Source organism: Sorex araneus, chromosome 1, assembly GCF_027595985.1.
Source record: "Sorex araneus isolate mSorAra2 chromosome 1, mSorAra2.pri, whole genome shotgun sequence".
NCBI classification, from domain to species: domain Eukaryota; kingdom Metazoa; phylum Chordata; class Mammalia; order Eulipotyphla; family Soricidae; genus Sorex; species Sorex araneus.
In genome coordinates, this window is record NC_073302.1 from 45,743,018 (window position 1) to 45,761,265 (window position 18,248).

General features: G+C 41.6%; 1 protein-coding gene across 2 annotated transcripts in view; it reads left to right on the forward strand.

The window, feature by feature from the left end:
* The window catches only part of MOB3B (MOB kinase activator 3B), a 222,619-nt gene that overhangs the window by 57,470 nt on the left and 146,901 nt on the right, over positions 1-18,248 (forward strand). For both annotated transcript variants that reach the window (XM_055147183.1, XM_055147192.1), the window contains exon 2: positions 14,108-14,723. In XM_055147183.1, the coding sequence (XP_055003158.1) occupies positions 14,306-14,723 (418 nt within the window). In that variant the 5' untranslated portion in view covers positions 14,108-14,305. The remainder of the gene's footprint in view (positions 1-14,107; positions 14,724-18,248) is intronic.

Genomic DNA, 18,248 nt, shown 5'->3' on the forward strand with positions numbered 1-18,248 from the left:
GATAGAACCCAACCTGAAAAGGAAAACATGTGAGCTGTTTCTGTCGGCCCAGGAAACCTCGTGTCCAGTGGGTGCTGTTGACTCTTGAAAGTCCTCAGAAGAGGATTCGGTGGCTGTTGGGAGGGAGAGGATGAAATCTGTTTTGCTTTTTCTGTTTTAACCACAGCAGAGATTATTTTATTTTATTTTATTTATTTATTTTACTTTTTGGATCATACTTAACTGATGCTTAGAGATTATTCCTGGATCCTCACTCAGGAATTACTCCCGGTGGTGCTCAGGGGGCCGTATGGGATGCCAGCGATTGAACCCAAACTGGCCACATGTAAAGCAAACACCCTACCCGCTGTGCTATTGGTCTAGTCCACAGAAGAGAAAATTTTAACATTTTAAATATATAATTGAGTGCTGGGCTGGAGCGATAGCACAGCGGGTAGGGCATTTGCCTTGCATGCAGCTGACCCGGGTTTGATTCCTCCATCCCTCTAGGAGAGCCTGGCAAGCTACGAGAGTATCCCGCCCGCACGGCAGAGCCTGGCAAGGTACCCATGGCGTATTCGATATGCCAAAAACAGTAACAAGTCTCACAATGGAGATATTACTGGTGCCCGCTCGAGCAAAATCGATGAGCAAGGGGGTGACAGTGGCAGTGACAATTGAGTGCTGAATAAGAGCCCATTAAGAGGAAAAAAAAACTGTTCTGGCAAAAGAAAGACAAACTTCCAAGCACTGTAGCACTGTAGTACTGTTGTTCCATTTTCATTGATTTGCTCAAGCAGGCACCAGTAACGTCTGCATTGTGAGACTTGTTACTGTTTTTGACGTACTGAATACAACACGGGGAGCTTGCCAGGCTCTGTCATGCGGGCGGGATAAAACTTCAAGCATATGGGGCTGGAGTGATAGCACAGTGGGTAGGGCGTTTGCCTTGCACGCAGCCGACCCGGGTTTGATTCCCAGCATCCCATATGGTCCCCTGAGAACCGCCAGGAGTAATTCCTGAGTGCAGAGCCAGGAGTGACCTTTGTGCATCGCCGGGTGTGACATCCCTTCCCCCACAAAAAAAAAAGCAAAAAAAAGAACAAACTTCCAAGCATATTAGAAAACATATATATTGGGGCTGGAGCTATAGCACAGCGGGTAGGGCGTTTGCCTTGCACGCAGCCGACCCGGGTTTGATTCCCAGCATCCCATATGGTCCCCTGAGCACCGCAAGGGATAATTCCTGAGTGCAGAGCCAGGAGTAACCCCTGTGTAGAGCCAGGTGTGACCCAAAAAGCAAAAAAAAAAAAAAAAAAAAAAAAAAAAAAAAGAAGAAAACATATATATTATCTGTATTCTTCAACAAACTATATGTATGGTATGTGTTGAAGTATTGGGAAAGGTAATTAAGTTGGGGGCCATTTTGAAGTGTAGTTAAGCTCTAGGTGTGTCCAAATACTGAAGATCCTCTAACTTAGCGGCTAGAACACGGTCTGGTGAGGCTCTGCTCTCTACTGCCTTGGCTGGAGCTTCCCATGTCAGTAGGTGAGTTTGTTTGTTTGTTTGTTTGTTTGAGTTGTACTTTAAGGAACGGAATTGATGGAATGTTGAGGATTCTTTCTGCTGGAAAATCTTTATCAGCCATATCTCGCTGTCAGTACACACAGAGGGCTGGATGGCAGCATCCTGCCTTGAGGAATTTTATGCTCTGGGTGAATGTGACTCAAGGAGAGAGAGTATGAATTGAGAAATTTTAGTTCGTGTGAAGGGCACAAAGAGGGCAAATATGGCAAAGGCAGAAACTTGGAGATTGGCATCAAAGTCACGGAAGTATAGCTTGCACTAAAGGATATAAGATATTCTTTCCTCTTATGCAAAAAAAAACCCCACAATTTTCAAACTGATTAGCCTTCTCTTCCGTATTATTTTTTTTGGGGGGATACATGTATATATATGTAGAGAGAGTGTGGAGGAGACAGTGCTCATCACTTACTCCTTGCTCTGTGTTCAGAGATTACTCCTGGCAGTGGTCTGAGGGACCGTATGTGGTGCTGGGAATTGAACGAGGTCAACTTCATGCAAGGCAAGTGCCTTAACCCTTGTACTATCTCTCAAGCCCTACAGATGTATTTTTACACAATGTATAAAGGCAGAGGTTATTTGACAACCATATAAATATTCGTACAAACATTTCCATGAATTTTATTTGGGTACCACACCCAGTGATGCAAAGGGTTACTCCCAGCACTCTGCTCAGGGGGCAATCCCCGTGGTGCTTGGGGTCCTATGTGATGCCAGGTATCAAGCCCAAGCCTTCAGTGTGCAAAGCATGCTCACGTGTGTTCAGTTCATTGACCCATCTCTCCATTTTTAAACATTCTAAAAAGGTCTTACTTCCAAGAGTTAACTTTTCAGTAGATGCTGGAAATGAAAACCCATGAGCTGTTTAGGTTTATCCAGGGAACCTCATGTCCAGTGGGTGCTGTTTACTCTTGTGAGAAGTAGGTTAGTTTTCTGAAAATGCTTCTTTTGTAAATGATATCTCATCATGATTTGGGGAGCAGAGCCCCCAAACAACTGTTTTCTCTGTGTTGCATTGAATTAGCAGTATTTTTATGTAGCTTAAGTGACAGATTTGGCCTTCTACTTTTACTGGATCCGAGATTAGGTGCTGATATAGCGGTGATATCTGGGTGCATGAGCAGCCCTCAGAGACTGATGGGCTGGCGGATCATGCATAGGACTGCAGCTTTATGTGAGGAAGAGTGTGTATGTTAGAGAGAAGCGCATAGGCTGGGTCTAGAGAACTAGTACATTAGATAGGACATTTCCCTTGCATTTGGCCAACCTGGGTTTTTTCTCTGGAACCCCCCTCCTGTCTTCTGAGTCCACTAGGAGTGATCTCCTAACGCAAAGTGCATAGACATGCAGACCTCATGGGTAGGGATGATTACTCCTACATTTCTTCTTTCTCCCACTGTATTTCCCTTTTCTTAACCAGAGTCTAAGTTAACCCAGACAGGTTGGAGGAAACAGTTTGAGCAATGCAGAATTTTGATTCCCCCATGGAGACCAATGGCACTGCCATGTTCCTGGACGGTAGCCACCTCTAGGAGCAGGGGACTGCCAACTGTCGTGTTCACTGACTGTTGGGGAATGTTTAGAAACACCTTATGGATGAGAATTCTCACAGTTTGTGCCTGCAGCTGAGCAGTCACAGGGACAGATGCTCTCGGAGAGTGGGTTGTTAACTTCGTTCTGGGAAGCCTTTGGAGAATGGAATGCATTCCTGCTGCATAGAAGCAGACCTGCAGATAAGTGTCTTAAACAGGACTGGCCTTGAATTGATTTAACAGTAAGGTTCTACTGAAAAAAAGCTAACCTTGCATAGGCAAGCCAGTTTGGACAGTCTAATGTTTGGAATTTCTAATAGGGCCACCAGCTAATAAATCATACCACTCTGCAGGCTTCTGAAAAACTTAATTGAAATAGCACAAAATATCAGCTTTATTGCTTAGAGAATCTAGACTACATATTTGGCTACATAGTGGGTAGCTAAAGGAACTTGCTAAATCTTAACTCAAGATTTGCATCACTCTCCCCAAAATTTAGGGAAGCAGCAAATAGCATGGCCACAAAGGTTCCCACCTCCCAGCACATTTAGTTGAGCAAGCCCAGTTAATTTTTCTCACATTAATATCAAAATGGATGAGTCCCTTTACTTCTACTAGGGCAATGCCAGTCCAAAAAAGCACAGAGAAAGGTCAGTGGGTATGTGGGGAACGCTTCTTCCTCCTAAAAACCATGCATGAGAAAATGGAGTGTTCCTCCAAAATTTCACAAGATATCATACATTTTGAGTGTCAGGTGCCTCAGCATCTTGGGGGAAATAAAATGCTTAGGGAAAAATATCAACAAACATTCCAGGTCTGACTGAGATTCTTGTTGGTGATGAAGCCACCAGAAACTTGATAAAGATAATATTTGGCATTTGGATCTGAGAGATAGTATGGTTGGTAGGGCACTTGCCCTGCACACGGCCAACCTTGTGTACCACATATTTTCCCCTGCACACTGCCAGGAGTGATCTCTGAGTATGGCTGGATGTGGTCCCAAACCCCTACCCTATCCCCACCCCCCAAAATTGACATTGATCCATCTTACATTCTTTCACTTCTCCCTGAATCATGTTGTGTGATTGGCATTAGTACCCTCATCTAATCAAAGAAGACACTGGAGCATACAGTGTTGTGTCCAAGAGTGTAACTAGTTACTGGGCAGAATATGGATTCCAGCCCTCGTTTTTCTGAGATGTGACTTGTCTCAGCCCTCCAGGTGATCATGTTATTTGTAATTTCTTCTTCAATTCCATTTTATTTTAAATCTTTTATTTTTTTTAACTTGTGACTGTTCAGGGTTGAAGGGTAGAGATGATAACACCATTATTTGTCTGCATTTTTATCTCATCATTGCCCTCTATGTCTATCTGCTTTCTCCTAGGCAAATTTAAAAGCTTCCAGGAAATGGGTCTTTTCTCTTTTGAGAGTTTCTGAGGCTGCAGCCCTAAGCATCCTGCCAGGTTTCTGTGTTATAATAATAGTAGTAACTTTCTAGTCAGTTTAGAAAGTCATTCCTGTTATCAGAACACAGATCGTGACTGAGTTAGAACCTGATGTATAGTTTAAATGAAGAACAACTTAAATTTTTAAATGACTTATCTCCATTCTAAAACATGATCAGGTGTTGGGGAGGGCAGAGTAATAGTACAGCGGGTAGGGCATTTGCCTTGCATGTGGCCAACGCAGATTCAATCCCCGGCACCACATAAGGTCCCCTGAACCACCCCCTCCTCTCCCCACCCCCAACACAGAGTAAGCCCTGAGCACTGCCAAGTGTGACTCCAAAACAAAACAAAAATAAAATAAAATATGCTTGGGAGATTATGAGAGAAGCATGGGGAATACAGCATTTGATTATTTTCTCCCCTCTTGCAGGGCTCTGATTGCTAACTCTATGCCCCTCACCACTCCTTGCAAATCTTTTATTCATAAATGCATATTGCTCAGAAATGAATCATCTTCCATCACTTATAGTATTTCTTGCGTTTATATAAAAAGTTGTAGTTCCCTGAGCTGAAGCAATAGCATAGCAGGTAGGGAGTTTGCTTTGCACACAGCTGACAGAGGTTCTATCACCAGCACCTCATTTTGTCCCCTGAGCCAGGAGTGAACACTAAACTAAGAGCCAGGTGGAAGACCTGAGCACAGCAAGTGTGGCCCCCTAACAAAACAAAACAAAACAAAACAAAACAAAAGGTTTCTGTTCCCTTTATTAGAGTAACTATAACGACATATCATTAACTATAATGTCTTTCTATGAAGTGTTTTCAGAGGCAATATATCTTTACATTTTCACATTAACCCTGAGAAGTAAGCACCATTATCTTTAAAGAAGATGAAACTGAAGCTCATAATGCCGCATTGTTCAAAGACATTGCTAGCATCTGAACCCTGGCCTGCTGACTCTAAATCATCATGGTTTAAGAGCTAGATGTCACTGAGAGTGGCCTGTGACCATGTCTATAGGGCTGGGCCTGTATTTCTCTCATCCAGCTTCTCCTCCAGCCTTTAATATGCCATAGAGGTTCTTTTTCTTGTGAACTAGATATTACTCATAGTCTAAAGAAGCAGGATTCTAACCCCCAAGCCCCCAGCCTTGCCCTTTCAGTTTTTGGCCCACACTGACAGTACTTGGCACTTATTTTTGTCTCTGCTCTCAGGGATCACTCCTGGTGAGGCTCAGGGGACTATATGGAGTGCCAGAAATGGAATTGAACACCTGTCTGACACGTGTAATGCAAGTGTCCTGCCCCCTGAACTATACTCTGTTCCTAATGGTTTAGGTACATTTTCATGACTACTTAAAGTTTCTGTGACTTAAAACAAAACATCAACCTCACAGTGTCTTAGTTTATGGAAATGTAAAATGAGAATGATAATAATACTTAACTCATAGGGTTGTGAAAATAAGTAAAGAGCAAAATGAATGCTAGTTATTGTTACTGTTTTATAAGTATGTTGAACAGATGAAGTATTCTAAGATTTGAAAACATTTAAACTCTAAGAGTCTGTTTGGTATTTTTTAAAGTCTGACTCTATTAAAATTTGCATTGTAATATGATTCAGAGGTGATGATTATGATTGCAGCAACCACATTAGTCAGTGTCTACTATGTTCTAACGTTTTTTTATGTGCCTTCTTGAATTCTTTTTTTTTTAAATTTTTGTTAGAGAATCACTGTGATGTACAGTTACAAACTTATGAACTTTTGTGTTTGCATTTCACTCATACAGTGATCGTTTACCCATCCTTCCACCCTTCTTGAATTTTTTTTTTTTTTTTTGCTTTTTGGGTCATACCTGGCTATGCACAGGGGCTACTCCTGGCTCTTGCACTCAGGAATTACTCCTGGCGGTGCTCAGGGGACCATATGGGATGCTGGGAATCGAACCTGGGTCGGCCACGTGCAAGGCAAATGCCCTACCCGCTGTGCTATCTCACAAGCCCCCCTTCTTGAATTCTTAACTGTGCAGACGCTATGATCCAAAATCTCAACTGAAATTTTGGATCATAGTGTCTCCATGGTTTCTTGAGAATTCACTTTGAGAATACGACTGAGATAGTTGTCAATTTTACCCATTAAGCTTAAATTTTACCCTTTAAGCTTAAAATATTCAGTCTTGTTTTATTATTATTATTATTATTTAATTTATTTATTTTTAATTAGTGAATCACCGTGAGAGTACAGTTACAGATTTATAAATTTTTGTGCTCATATTTCCTTCATACAAAGTTCGAGAACCCATCCCTTCACCAGTGCCCATTCTCTACCACCAGTAAACCCAGCATCCCTTCCACCCCCCCAATCCCATCTCTCCCCACCCCACCCTGCCACTGTGGCAGGATATTCCCTTTTGTTCTCTCTCTAATTAGGTGTTGTGGTTTGCAATAAAGGTGTTGAGTGGCCATTGTGTTCAGTCTCTAGTCTACATTGGCATGCATATTTTGTTTTTTTTGGGGGGCCACCCCTGGTGGTGCTCAGAGGCTACTCTTGGATCTGTTCTCAAGAGTCGCTTCTGGTGGTGCTCAGAAGTGAACTGAGGCTGGCCATTGCAAGGCAAGTGCCTTTACTCCTGTAGTATCTTTCTGCCCCCTAAATATCCTTTTGAAGACCATAACTAAATTTTCTAATTTCCAGCTTTTTAGTCCTTTTTGTATTGGGTACTCTGTCTTCAAAGATCTCTTGTAATGGTTCCAGATGTCATACATTTAAGTTCTTGTAGTGCCAGGGGAAAAAAAAATTCCAGATCCTGAGTCTTCAATTCACTTAGACTGGCTATGAGTAAATAAGTCTGTTGAAAGTTACAGTAACTAACTTTTGTTAATTGGGGCATTTTCCTTTGAAAGCAAAAATTTTGCTAAGAAAGAGTTGTCATAATGTTTTCAAAAAGAAAAAAAAAGAAATAATAATTGACAGTAATCTTTATCCCAGATCTGATGGACACCTTGAATAATATCATAGCAATTAGTATAAATCTCACTTTAAAGGGGAAAATACATTTTTCACCCACCTTGCTCTTTTCCAAAATTTTATTAAAGCACCATGATTTACAAATTTATTTATAGTTGAGTTTTAGACATATAATATTGCACCAATCCCACCATCGGTCTCAACTTCCCTCCATCAATGTTCCCCGGTTCCCTCCCATACCTCCTTCCCCCACTCTCCAGCTTCCCTTTTGACAGATAACTTTCTAAATGTGATTCACCCATCTTAATCTTTTATTTTTATTTTGCTGTATTTTTTAACTATATGTAGTTTGTTCCCCATTCTCCATTACCCCCCTCTAACTGCCTTAGCTGTTATATTCTCAAGCCATGTTCTTCTTTTTTTAATTAAGAATTTCTTACTAGAGCCAAAGATCTGAATATAGTCAAAATGGCTACAAACTTGATGTAAGTTTTCTTTTCCTTTAAAAAATTAAAAAAATACAGGACTGGGCTATATCAGAGGGCTAGAGTTTATACTTTGCATACTGGGGGTCTGGCTTTAATCCCCAGCACTGTGTGGTCCCCAGGTACCCAGAGCAAGACCAGAGCACCAAGACTAAGTATGAAACTTGGCACTACTTCCTATCCTCCCCTGACACTTACACACACACACACACACACACACACACACACACACACACAAACACACAAACCCAACTATTAAAATTATTAGGATGTCTTTCATAAATTTTATGGTGACCAACTGAGCTTTTGTCTTACAATACTTTTACTATTTTAAACCATGATTGGATCAATCCTATTCAAGGATGGACCAAAGACTTACCATCTTCTTCATTATTGGGAAGTCAAACCAGTCTCTTTTTGTCTCCAGAAGGACTTTATTTAGAAGAAAATTATTCTCACTAAGAAAATATTCTTTTTAAAGTCTGTCCTTTCTTCAATTGAATATATATGGTGGATTAAAACCTATAAATTCCTCCCACTCCTTTCTTTTTACCCACCTTTTCCTTTTTAAAATAATCATGATTTATTTATGTTTCTGCCACCTTTTAAGTTCTTTTTCACCACCAAGTGCCCACTTCTGAGTCTGTGACATGAAGAATTGCTATGGGTCTACTGCAACCACCTGTGCACTGAGTAGCTGTAGCTGCTATTGCTACACGTGATGTTTTTGTTAATGCCAGGATGTCCACACAGATGACTCAATAAGCAGGTGACAGGTGAAGCAATGAGAATGCAACTTGAATGGCCACCAAAGAGCTGGAAGATGATAGCAACAAAAAGTCACATAACAGACTTTCATAGGCGGTTTGCTTCTTGGCTACTGTGCTCACAAATAACACACTCTCTCCCTTCCCTCCTTCCCTCTCTCCCTCCCTCCCTCCCTCCCTCCCTCCTTCCCCCTCCCCTCCCCCCTCTCCGGAACCAGGGATTTACACATGAAAGGATTGTGGCTAGACATCTGAACCACATCCCTAGCTCTAAGTCATACATTTCTTTGAAGGCTGAAATGAGGCAAACTCCTACTTTGAGGGTTACACACAAAAATTACACACAAAAATTAAACAAAAAGGAAGAAAACTGCTTCTCAGGCAGAAATCTCTACAATATAGGGATTGACATATGAACGGAGAGAGCCTTTGAAGAGTAGACAGAAGTAAAACACTACCAGATAACTGATAGAATCACATATTTTTAAAATGTTGTTTTTGTTTTGGGTCACACCCAGCAGTGCTCAGGACTTACTCCTGGCTCTGTGCTTAGGGATCCTTCTGGTGGACTTGGGGGACCATTCGTGGTGCTGGGGTTTGAACCCACGTTGCACGCAAGGCAAGGGCCCTACCTGTTGTACTATTGCCAGCAAATATATTTTTTCGGGTGGGGCGGGTGTGGACCCCAATCAATGCTCAGGAGGCTCTGGATCTTTCTTCACAATTCTTGAGCAACCACAATGGCAGTTCAACATACAGCCCTGAAGGTGTGGAACTGTGCTGCTCAGGGCCGCCTGGGGCTGCACCCAGGGATGCTCAGGGAACCACTTGGGGGGCGATTGAGCTAGACTCAAGCTTCTGCAGGCAAATCCCATAGTGCACATACTATCTCTCCTGCGACTTGGACAGGTATCTTGAGCTTCCTGTAGGGAAGGCTGCTTCGGAGCAACCCAACAGCTAGTAGCACCTGACCTTGGCGAATTGGCAGTGTGCTTAAAGGATGCGCTGGGAGTCCCCCAATAACCAAAGCTCGGCAGTCCAGTTTAGTTTCCCTTAGACTGTGCCTGGCTGTGCTCAGAGTTTACTCCTGGCTTTGATTTCCCACTTTTTAGTTTTAGTTTGATGCCAAGTGTTTTTCATTGGTTCTCAGTTTAACAATTTATTCAATAAACACTTCATGGTGTTGACTTGGTACCAGACACCAGCCTCATTTGTGGGAGTAACGATGAAACACTGTGTCCCTTGCTAGGTTACTTTGCAAGCATTTTTTCTTTTGTTGTTGTTATTGTTGATTTGGTTCAAGGAATGCCCCAGCTTATAGATGAGAGGTTGAACGTCTTCTCTCCCAACTAACACAAGCTTCAGGCCCTCTCCTTTTCCTCCAGCCACCCGGCCTCTCTTTAGAGGCCACTCCAGCTAGAGCAGATGGATCTCCTAGGAGCAAGTGGGAGTTGCAATTTAGTTCGCCTTTGTGCTTGGCAAGGGCTTTTTGAGTTTTAAACTAATAAGGCAGAAGACATCAATAGAGAAAGAAAAATAAGAATGTCCCTTGCCAGCGTTGCTTAGTTACCTTGTCAACATTCCCTTGCAGCTAAATTTTCTCTGCCTATTTTTCTGGTGCACATGTTTTAGAGCTATAATTGATCTGTTAGGCAGAAAATAAGGAGAACATATGAGCTTCTGTCAATTTTATGCTGTTTATTTGGATTTCCGTTTTTCTCTTTCCGTAGTATCTCACTCTGTAATCCTTTATGTTCTTAACCTGAGTAGTACTTTGAAGGAATCGCATCACTACAGAAAACTAGCTTACGGTGAATATCCAATAAATAATCTTAAAGCTATTTGCACAAGACAGTTTTAAATCTTTTTTTTTTTTTTTCAGTGATGCACAGGGGCTATTCCTGGCTCTGCACTCAGGAGTTACTCCTGGCGGTGCTTAGGGGACCATATGGGATGCTGGGAATCGAACCCTGGTCAGCCGAGTGTAAGGCAAACGCCTACCTGCTGTGCTATCACTCCAGCCCCTGTACAAGACAGTTTTGCTCAAAAATAATATGCTCAGAAGCAGCCATAAACTTTCAAAGACACAAAGACCAAGTTTTAATTAGCTCTGTACTAGGGCCTAGTTCTCTGTATCTGGCACATATGGAACTTTTGGTAAATGTTTATTGATTGAGTGAACAGGCGGCTTTAAATATTTATTGAGTGTTGGCATTGTAGTGGGTGCTTTTTATTAGATAGAATTTGCTTACAGTTTCTATCGAGCACCAAGTAGGCAAAAATTTATGAGTTCTTCTTTTCTTTCTGGAGACTGGGCAAGAACAGAGTTAACTACTGTGCTATTATTAATGACACTCTTTTATTTAGCCAAGAACTTTTTTCTGCAAGTGGCTGTAGCAGCAGCAGTAGCATCAAACACATTCCATCTGGCTCATATGAAAAGCATTCACTGGGGACCTTATAGGTCTTGGTATTGTGCTATCCAAATCAATCCAGACCATTGTCACCATTTGTCAAGGTGGCTGTATTCAACATTGTGTCTTTCATTTTCTTTTGCAACACTCTCTGTCTCTCTCTCTGTCTCTCTCTTGCACACATACACACATACACAAACACACACACATATACACTGACACATACATACACACACCAAGCTACAGATGATGTTTTGAAAGTAAAGATTTGCTAAACAACAAATGGAAGTTTATTTAGGTATCCCTTTACTTAGCCAATCAATATTCCTCAAAGCATCTTCTCCTAAGCGTAGATTTTGTTAAGATGTTGACATAGATTGCCTAAGTCTTGAGTGAGACCCGAGACTCTGCCTTTCTAACAAACTTTGTAGTTGAATTAGTTTTGATGTTGAAAGTGCCATCCATGACCCAGTCTACAGAATGTCATTACCAGAGAGGGAGAACTTGTTAGAAATGCAGACTTTTAGACAGTCAGTCCAGACCTACTGGTTCAAAATCTGCAGTTTTGAAAGACCCTATGTTACAGCATTTGATGGCGATACTATAGCCTGATAATAAGCCTTCTTGATAGAGCACAAGCTGAGCTTATAATGGAATTGGTTGGGAAGGAAGGCCAAGTAGGTTTCCTATTTCCTTTTTAATTTTAAAACTCTTATAGTAGCACTGTAGCACTGTTGTCATGTTGTTCATCGATTTGCTTGAGCAGACACCATTAATGTCTCCATTGTGAGACTTGTTACTGTTTTTAGCATATCGAATATGCCATGGGTAGCTTTCCAGACTCTGCCACATGGGTGGGATACTCTCAGTAGCTTGCCAGGCTGTCCGAGAGGGACGGAGGAATCAAAGCTGGGTCAGCCACATGCAAGGCAAACACCCTACCCACTGTGCTTGTAGGTATCTATCCCAATATAGCATCTGACACTCTGAAAAAAGATCAGACAGATGCTTGTGTTTAGCCATTTGGCAGTAGGGTGAAGGGTTAATCCATTCTGGATTGCCTTTTTCTTTAAACTATAGCACTGTAGCACTGTCATCCCATTGTTCATTGATTTGCTTGAGTGGGCACCAGTAATGTCTCCATTGTGAGACTTGTTACTGTTTTTGGCATATCAAATATGACACCGGTAGCTTGCCAGGCTCTGCTTTGCAGGTGGGATATTCTCGGTAGCTTGCCAGGCTCTCCAAGAAGAATGAAGGAATCGAACCCTGGTCAGCCGTGTACAAGGCAAATGCTCTACCCGCTGTGCTATTGCTCCAGCCCTGTCTTTAAACATGGGTGCTTATCTCTCAACCTAGGCATTCTCCAGAGAACTTCATTCTAGATTTAAAAAACAAAAACAAAACCAAAAAAAAACAGAGAAGACATCCTTATGTGTGAGAATGTCAGAATGTCAGAATGATAAATATGTTTGGAACAAGTACTATCAGGTCAGAGTTTCTATTTCCTTATCAGTAATGTGGAGATAATAATAGCAGTGTTCTAGCTTCTTTTGATACTCTTGCTGTGAGAAGTTTTGAAATCTACACGTGAAGGAATTTTAAAAACATAAAAATGTTTATAAGTTATTCAAACAGCTGTAATGAAAATAAAAAATCATATGTGTTTCAGTGCCAGAGACTTTCTGCATTCAAAATTGAGCCTTAGCATTTACTGTTTTATTTTTCTTTTGCTTTTTGGGTCACACTCGGCAATGCACAGGGGTTACTCCTGGCTCTGCACCCAGGAATTACTCTTGGCGGTGTTTGGGAGACCATATGGGATGCTGGGAATCGAACCCGGGTCAGCCATGTGCAAGGCAAACACCCTACCCGCTGTGCTATTGCTCCAGCCCCTGTTTTATTTTTCTAACAAATCTTTGTGATTTCTAATAGATTATTTCGTCAAGTTCAGTCTCTACTTTTTATTTAAAAATGTCTGTAAAAACATCTACCTTGCAAGCATTTACTGAGAATTAAAATGTCTAAAATGTATGAAAAGGATCTGGTGCACAGTAGAGTTTAATAAGTGGTAGTCAGGAGTACATTAAAAAACTTGGTTGAGTTCCAAAGATGATTTTTCCCTCAGTAAGCTGGTTTTACCAGGGCAATGAGGGACTTGAACGCAGGTTAACATTTTGAAATGATGCCATCCTATTCAAGAGACTGATTAAAGTTCACAAGATATACCTTTAAAAAATAAAATTCCACACTTCAAGCAAGAATTTAATACTTATTTAAATATGCATGAGTGTTTGCCACTGTAGGACCTATGACTCACTGGCTAACATGCTTGTCTTAACAACTTGGAGAGAATCTCACTGAACTTCGGGTCACACAGGGCAGAACTGCCAGAGATTTGACTAAGTCCATAGGAAAGGGTATGGTTCTGTTCCTTGCTTATTTGCACGGTTTGGCTACCCGATACAAAATTTCAGGGACTACGCTATCCTCAAAATGTTTATGCTTGAGGGGCTGGAGTGATACCACAGTGGGTAGGGTGTTTGCCTTGCACTCGGCTGACCCAGGTTCGATTCCCAGCATCCCATATGGTCCCCTGAGCACCGACAGGAGTAATTCTTGAGTGCAGAGCCAGGAGTAACCCCTGAGCATCGCCAGGTGTGACCCAAAAAGCAAAAAAATAATTATGCTTGACTGAAGGTAGGTACAACCAGGCACAAGGTGAAAGTAGGATCTAAGCCTTCTGAGTCTGTGCTCAGGGTCTCTCCTAGATGTGCTTGTGAGGAAATATGATGCTGGGGACCAAAATGGGGTTGGACTCATGCAAGGCACGCACCTTAATCCCTGTACTGTCTCTCCAGTACCGACTTTCATCATTTCTTAAATGCATACCGGGCACTAATATGACTCTTTTCTGTCCTGCTTTTAGGAAGGAACATGAGGTTTCCCTGGACGTTATTCAACAGGAAGATAGAAGGAGCTGTTTAAAAGAGATTCGAAACTTTAGACCGCAAGACTGGGGCCAGAGGGCTGGCAGTGGAAAACTCTGTTGGGTTGTGACCTGTCACTGAAAAGTCCCAGGTGCCTTTTTACTTCTTGCAAAAGAAAGGAAGAGAAAGAGAAGACCATGTCCATTGCTCTAAAGCAGGTTTTTAACAAGGACAAGACCTTCCGTCCCAAGAGGAAATTTGAACCCGGGACTCAGAGGTTTGAGCTTCACAAACGGGCTCAGGCATCCCTCAACTCAGGCGTGGATCTGAAGGCAGCCGTGCAGCTGCCCAGCGGGGAAGACCAGAATGACTGGGTGGCGGTGCATGTGGTAGACTTTTTTAATCGGATCAACCTCATCTATGGCACCATCTGTGAGTTCTGCACGGAGCACACCTGCCCTGTGATGTCAGGAGGCCCCAAATATGAGTATCGGTGGCAGGATGATCTTAAGTACAAGAAGCCTACGGCACTGCCAGCCCCCCAGTACATGAACCTTCTTATGGATTGGATTGAGGTCCAGATCAACAATGAGGACATATTTCCAACGTGTGTGGGTAAGTCTGTGACCAGCTTCCACATGAGTGTGTCATGTCCCACCTAAGCTCCTGAAGTCTTAGAGGCTTCTTCCAGGACTGCTTTCAGTGCTGGATAACACCATTATCAGTGTTTTGTTAAAGATCATCATCACTTACTTGGCAGCTTGTTTTTCTCTATCTCAGAGCCTCAGTAAATTTTTTTTTAAAAAACTCAGTTGTGGACCACTTTATCTTATTTCATGAATCTCAGGATACATAGGCCATATATGCCAGGCAACGTTGATCAAATGTTAGATTCGATTCCGCTAACTTTTTTTAGGGCTAGGCTCCAAGCCCACCGATCCTGTTATCCTGGATAGATTTTTATTTTCTGGTCCATTGATTAAAAATTACCTAACTATAATGAAATTGTCCATATTCATCTCAGGTTGAAAAAAACATAAGAAAAAAGAAATCGTAATATGAGAATCCATGACTTTGTTGGGAACCAGGTGACATTCTGAGGATATATTGATCATGACATCTCTCACCTGGTCATATATTATTGATTCCAGACTGTATAGTTAACTTTGGAGCCTGGGTAGCTGCTAAGCCCATAAGAACACTTGAAACAAAAATGCTTTTGTTTTCTTTGTTCTCTGAGTCAATTTTTCTAACTTTCATATTTCTTTATGTTGCTGATCATTGGAGTTGTCATTAACTGAGAGAATTTCAATTCAGGAGGTTGTTTGTTTAGTATTATGTTCAGCAGGAATCAACAACTTGCTTCCACAGATTGACCTCCATTGCCTAGCACTGACTCCTAAAATCTTTGTAGATTCTCAGGCGGTATTTACAGAATAATTGAAAAAAAAAAAAAACAGCAAAACACCACTATTGAAAAAGAGTTTTGAAAAGCTCTGATCATTTGGATCAAAGGTCCTTGAAACACACTGTTAATATAACCTCTTAGATGGTATGTGTGTATGTGTGTGTGGCATATGATAGGTTAAAGTGAGGCATATGGAAATAACCAAGCTTATGAAAGAAAAAGGTATAAATTGACTAGGAGAGTACGTACATCTTGAAATATTCATCACACAAAGCAATTTGCTCAGAGTCATGGTGTTGTCTTGATTGCCCATTTCCTCTTGCTCTTTCTCTTTGCAGTCCCTTGTTAAGGCAGAAGATGGGATGTGTGTGTTAGTGCAACTCTCTTTTCCTCCAGCATCAACCCCCTGGCTATATAATAGGCTCCCCTGAGGGGTTTTGGATGGGCTTTATTGGCTTCTCATTGCACTTGACTGTCAGAAGTTTCTTTTGTTGTTGGGAAGACCTTTTTCTTTCTCATTGTAAGGAGAAGATTGTATCAATGGGTATTGCTAATATTCTGAGCCCAACATGATAGCACTAAAGACAAATGTGGGCAGGGACACCACTCTTCGTCTTTCCTTTTCTGATTCTGCTCCTTGATGCTTTGAACTCTTTGAATTCTTTAAAATTACTTTTTTTTAATGAATCACCAGGAGATACAGTTACAGATTTATAACTTTCGTCATTACATTTCAATGATACAATGATCGAGTACCCATCCCTCCACCAGTACTCATTTTCCACCACCAATGTTCCCAATATCCCTCCCGCTGAACTCTTTGAATTTGTTTTCTCTGGCAACTGTGATTACCACAGAGTCGGTGACGAGAAATATCATAGAGCCATAGTGTGTTAATTAAACGTAAGGAAACTTCTCTACGATAAGATACCACGAGTAGTTTTAGACTTTGCTTTGAGGAAATCAGTGATGTGCCATATCTTCAGAGTAATATGCTTTTACTTTCTTTTCTTAGCAATTTAGTGTGCTTGAAGAATAAACTCAGCTGATCAGAATCTTCTGTTTCAGCTCTTTCTGGTCTGTTTTCCAAAGTACACAAGTGATCTGAGAGATCTTAATAGGTACACTGTGGGCATTAATCCCCATGGGAAAGTAAGTCTGAGAAATGCTAAGTAAAATTGATTTCTCGACTACAGCACTTTTTTTTTTGTTGTTCTTTTCCCTTTTTTATTTCTCTCTCTTTCTTTCTTTCTTTTTTTTTTAATTAGTTTATTTTTAATTAGAGAGTCATCATGAGGGTACAGTTACAGATCCATACATCTTTGTGCTCATGCTTCCCCCATACAAAGTTCAATAACCCATCCCTTCACCAGTGCCCATTCTCCACCACCCGTAAACCCAACATCCCTCCCCCCCTCCCCAGACCCGTCTCCCCCCACCCCACCCTGCCACTATGGCAGGGAATTCCCTTTTGTTCTCTCTCTCTGATTAGGTGTTGTGGTTTGCAATAGAGGTGTTGAGTGGCCATTGTGTTCAGTCTCTAGTCTGTATTCCACCCGCCTCACCCTTCCCCCACATGACCTCCAACCACATTTTACTTGGTGGTCCCTTCCCTGAGTTACCCAGAATGAGAGACCAGCCTCCAAGCCATGGAAACATTCTCCTGGTACTTATTTCTACTATTCTTGGGCGTTAGTCTTATAGTCTATTATTCTATATTCCACAGATGAGTGCAATCTTTCTATGTCTGTCTCTCTCTTTCTGACTCATTTCACTTAGCATGATACTTTCCATGTTGATCCACTTATATGCAAACGTCATGACCTCATTTTTTCTAACAGCTGCATAGTATTCCATTGTATAGATGTACCAGAGTTTCTTCAACCAGTCTTCTGTTCTAGGGCACTCGGGTTTTTTCCAGATTCTGGCTATTGTAAACAGAACTACAGCACTTTTAATATAGTAATGTATGTTATAAATCTTCAGTAAAGGAGTATTTTAGTATGTGGGATTTCATAATATTAGCATCTTTTAAAAATGTTACTATATGTAAGTGAGGCTTATCAAAGTTGTGTGGATGGAAATTACTTGGGTATTTTGTTCAGAATACAAATCCAATAACACCCTCTCCCTAACCCCTCCCCCTTACCCTTCTCTCTATTCCCACATTAAATAACTAAATCAGTATCTCTTGGTAAGACCTAAGAATCTGCACTTTTTAGAAGTCAGTTTCCACATCTCTCTATAATATAATCACCCAGAATGCTTTTCCTCCATCAACAAACAGTCTGAGTCTTCCTCTCCGGTTGTATTCGTGATGTCCTTGCATTCTGGAATCACCCACCTTCTCTATGTAGTAAATTCTCATGCATTCTTTATATCATGTCCTTTTTTCTGTCTGAATGTTAAGTCCTTAGAAAACTGCTTCATTGGGGCTGGAGCACAGTGGGAAGGGCGTTTGCCTTGCACAAGGCTGTCCCGAGTTTGATTCCTAGCATCTCATATGGTCCCCTAAGCACCACCAGGGGTAGTTCCTGAGTGCAGAGCCAGGAGTAACCCCTGTGCATTGCCGGGGTGTGACCCAAAAAGCAAAAAAAAAAAAAAAAGAAAAAAGAAAACTGCTTCATCTTGTGGCCATACAAACGGTAGGGCACTTCACTTGCCTTGAATGCAGCCAACCCAACCCGAGTTCTATTCCTGGCATTCCCTACACTCCCCTCTCCCCTGCCCCC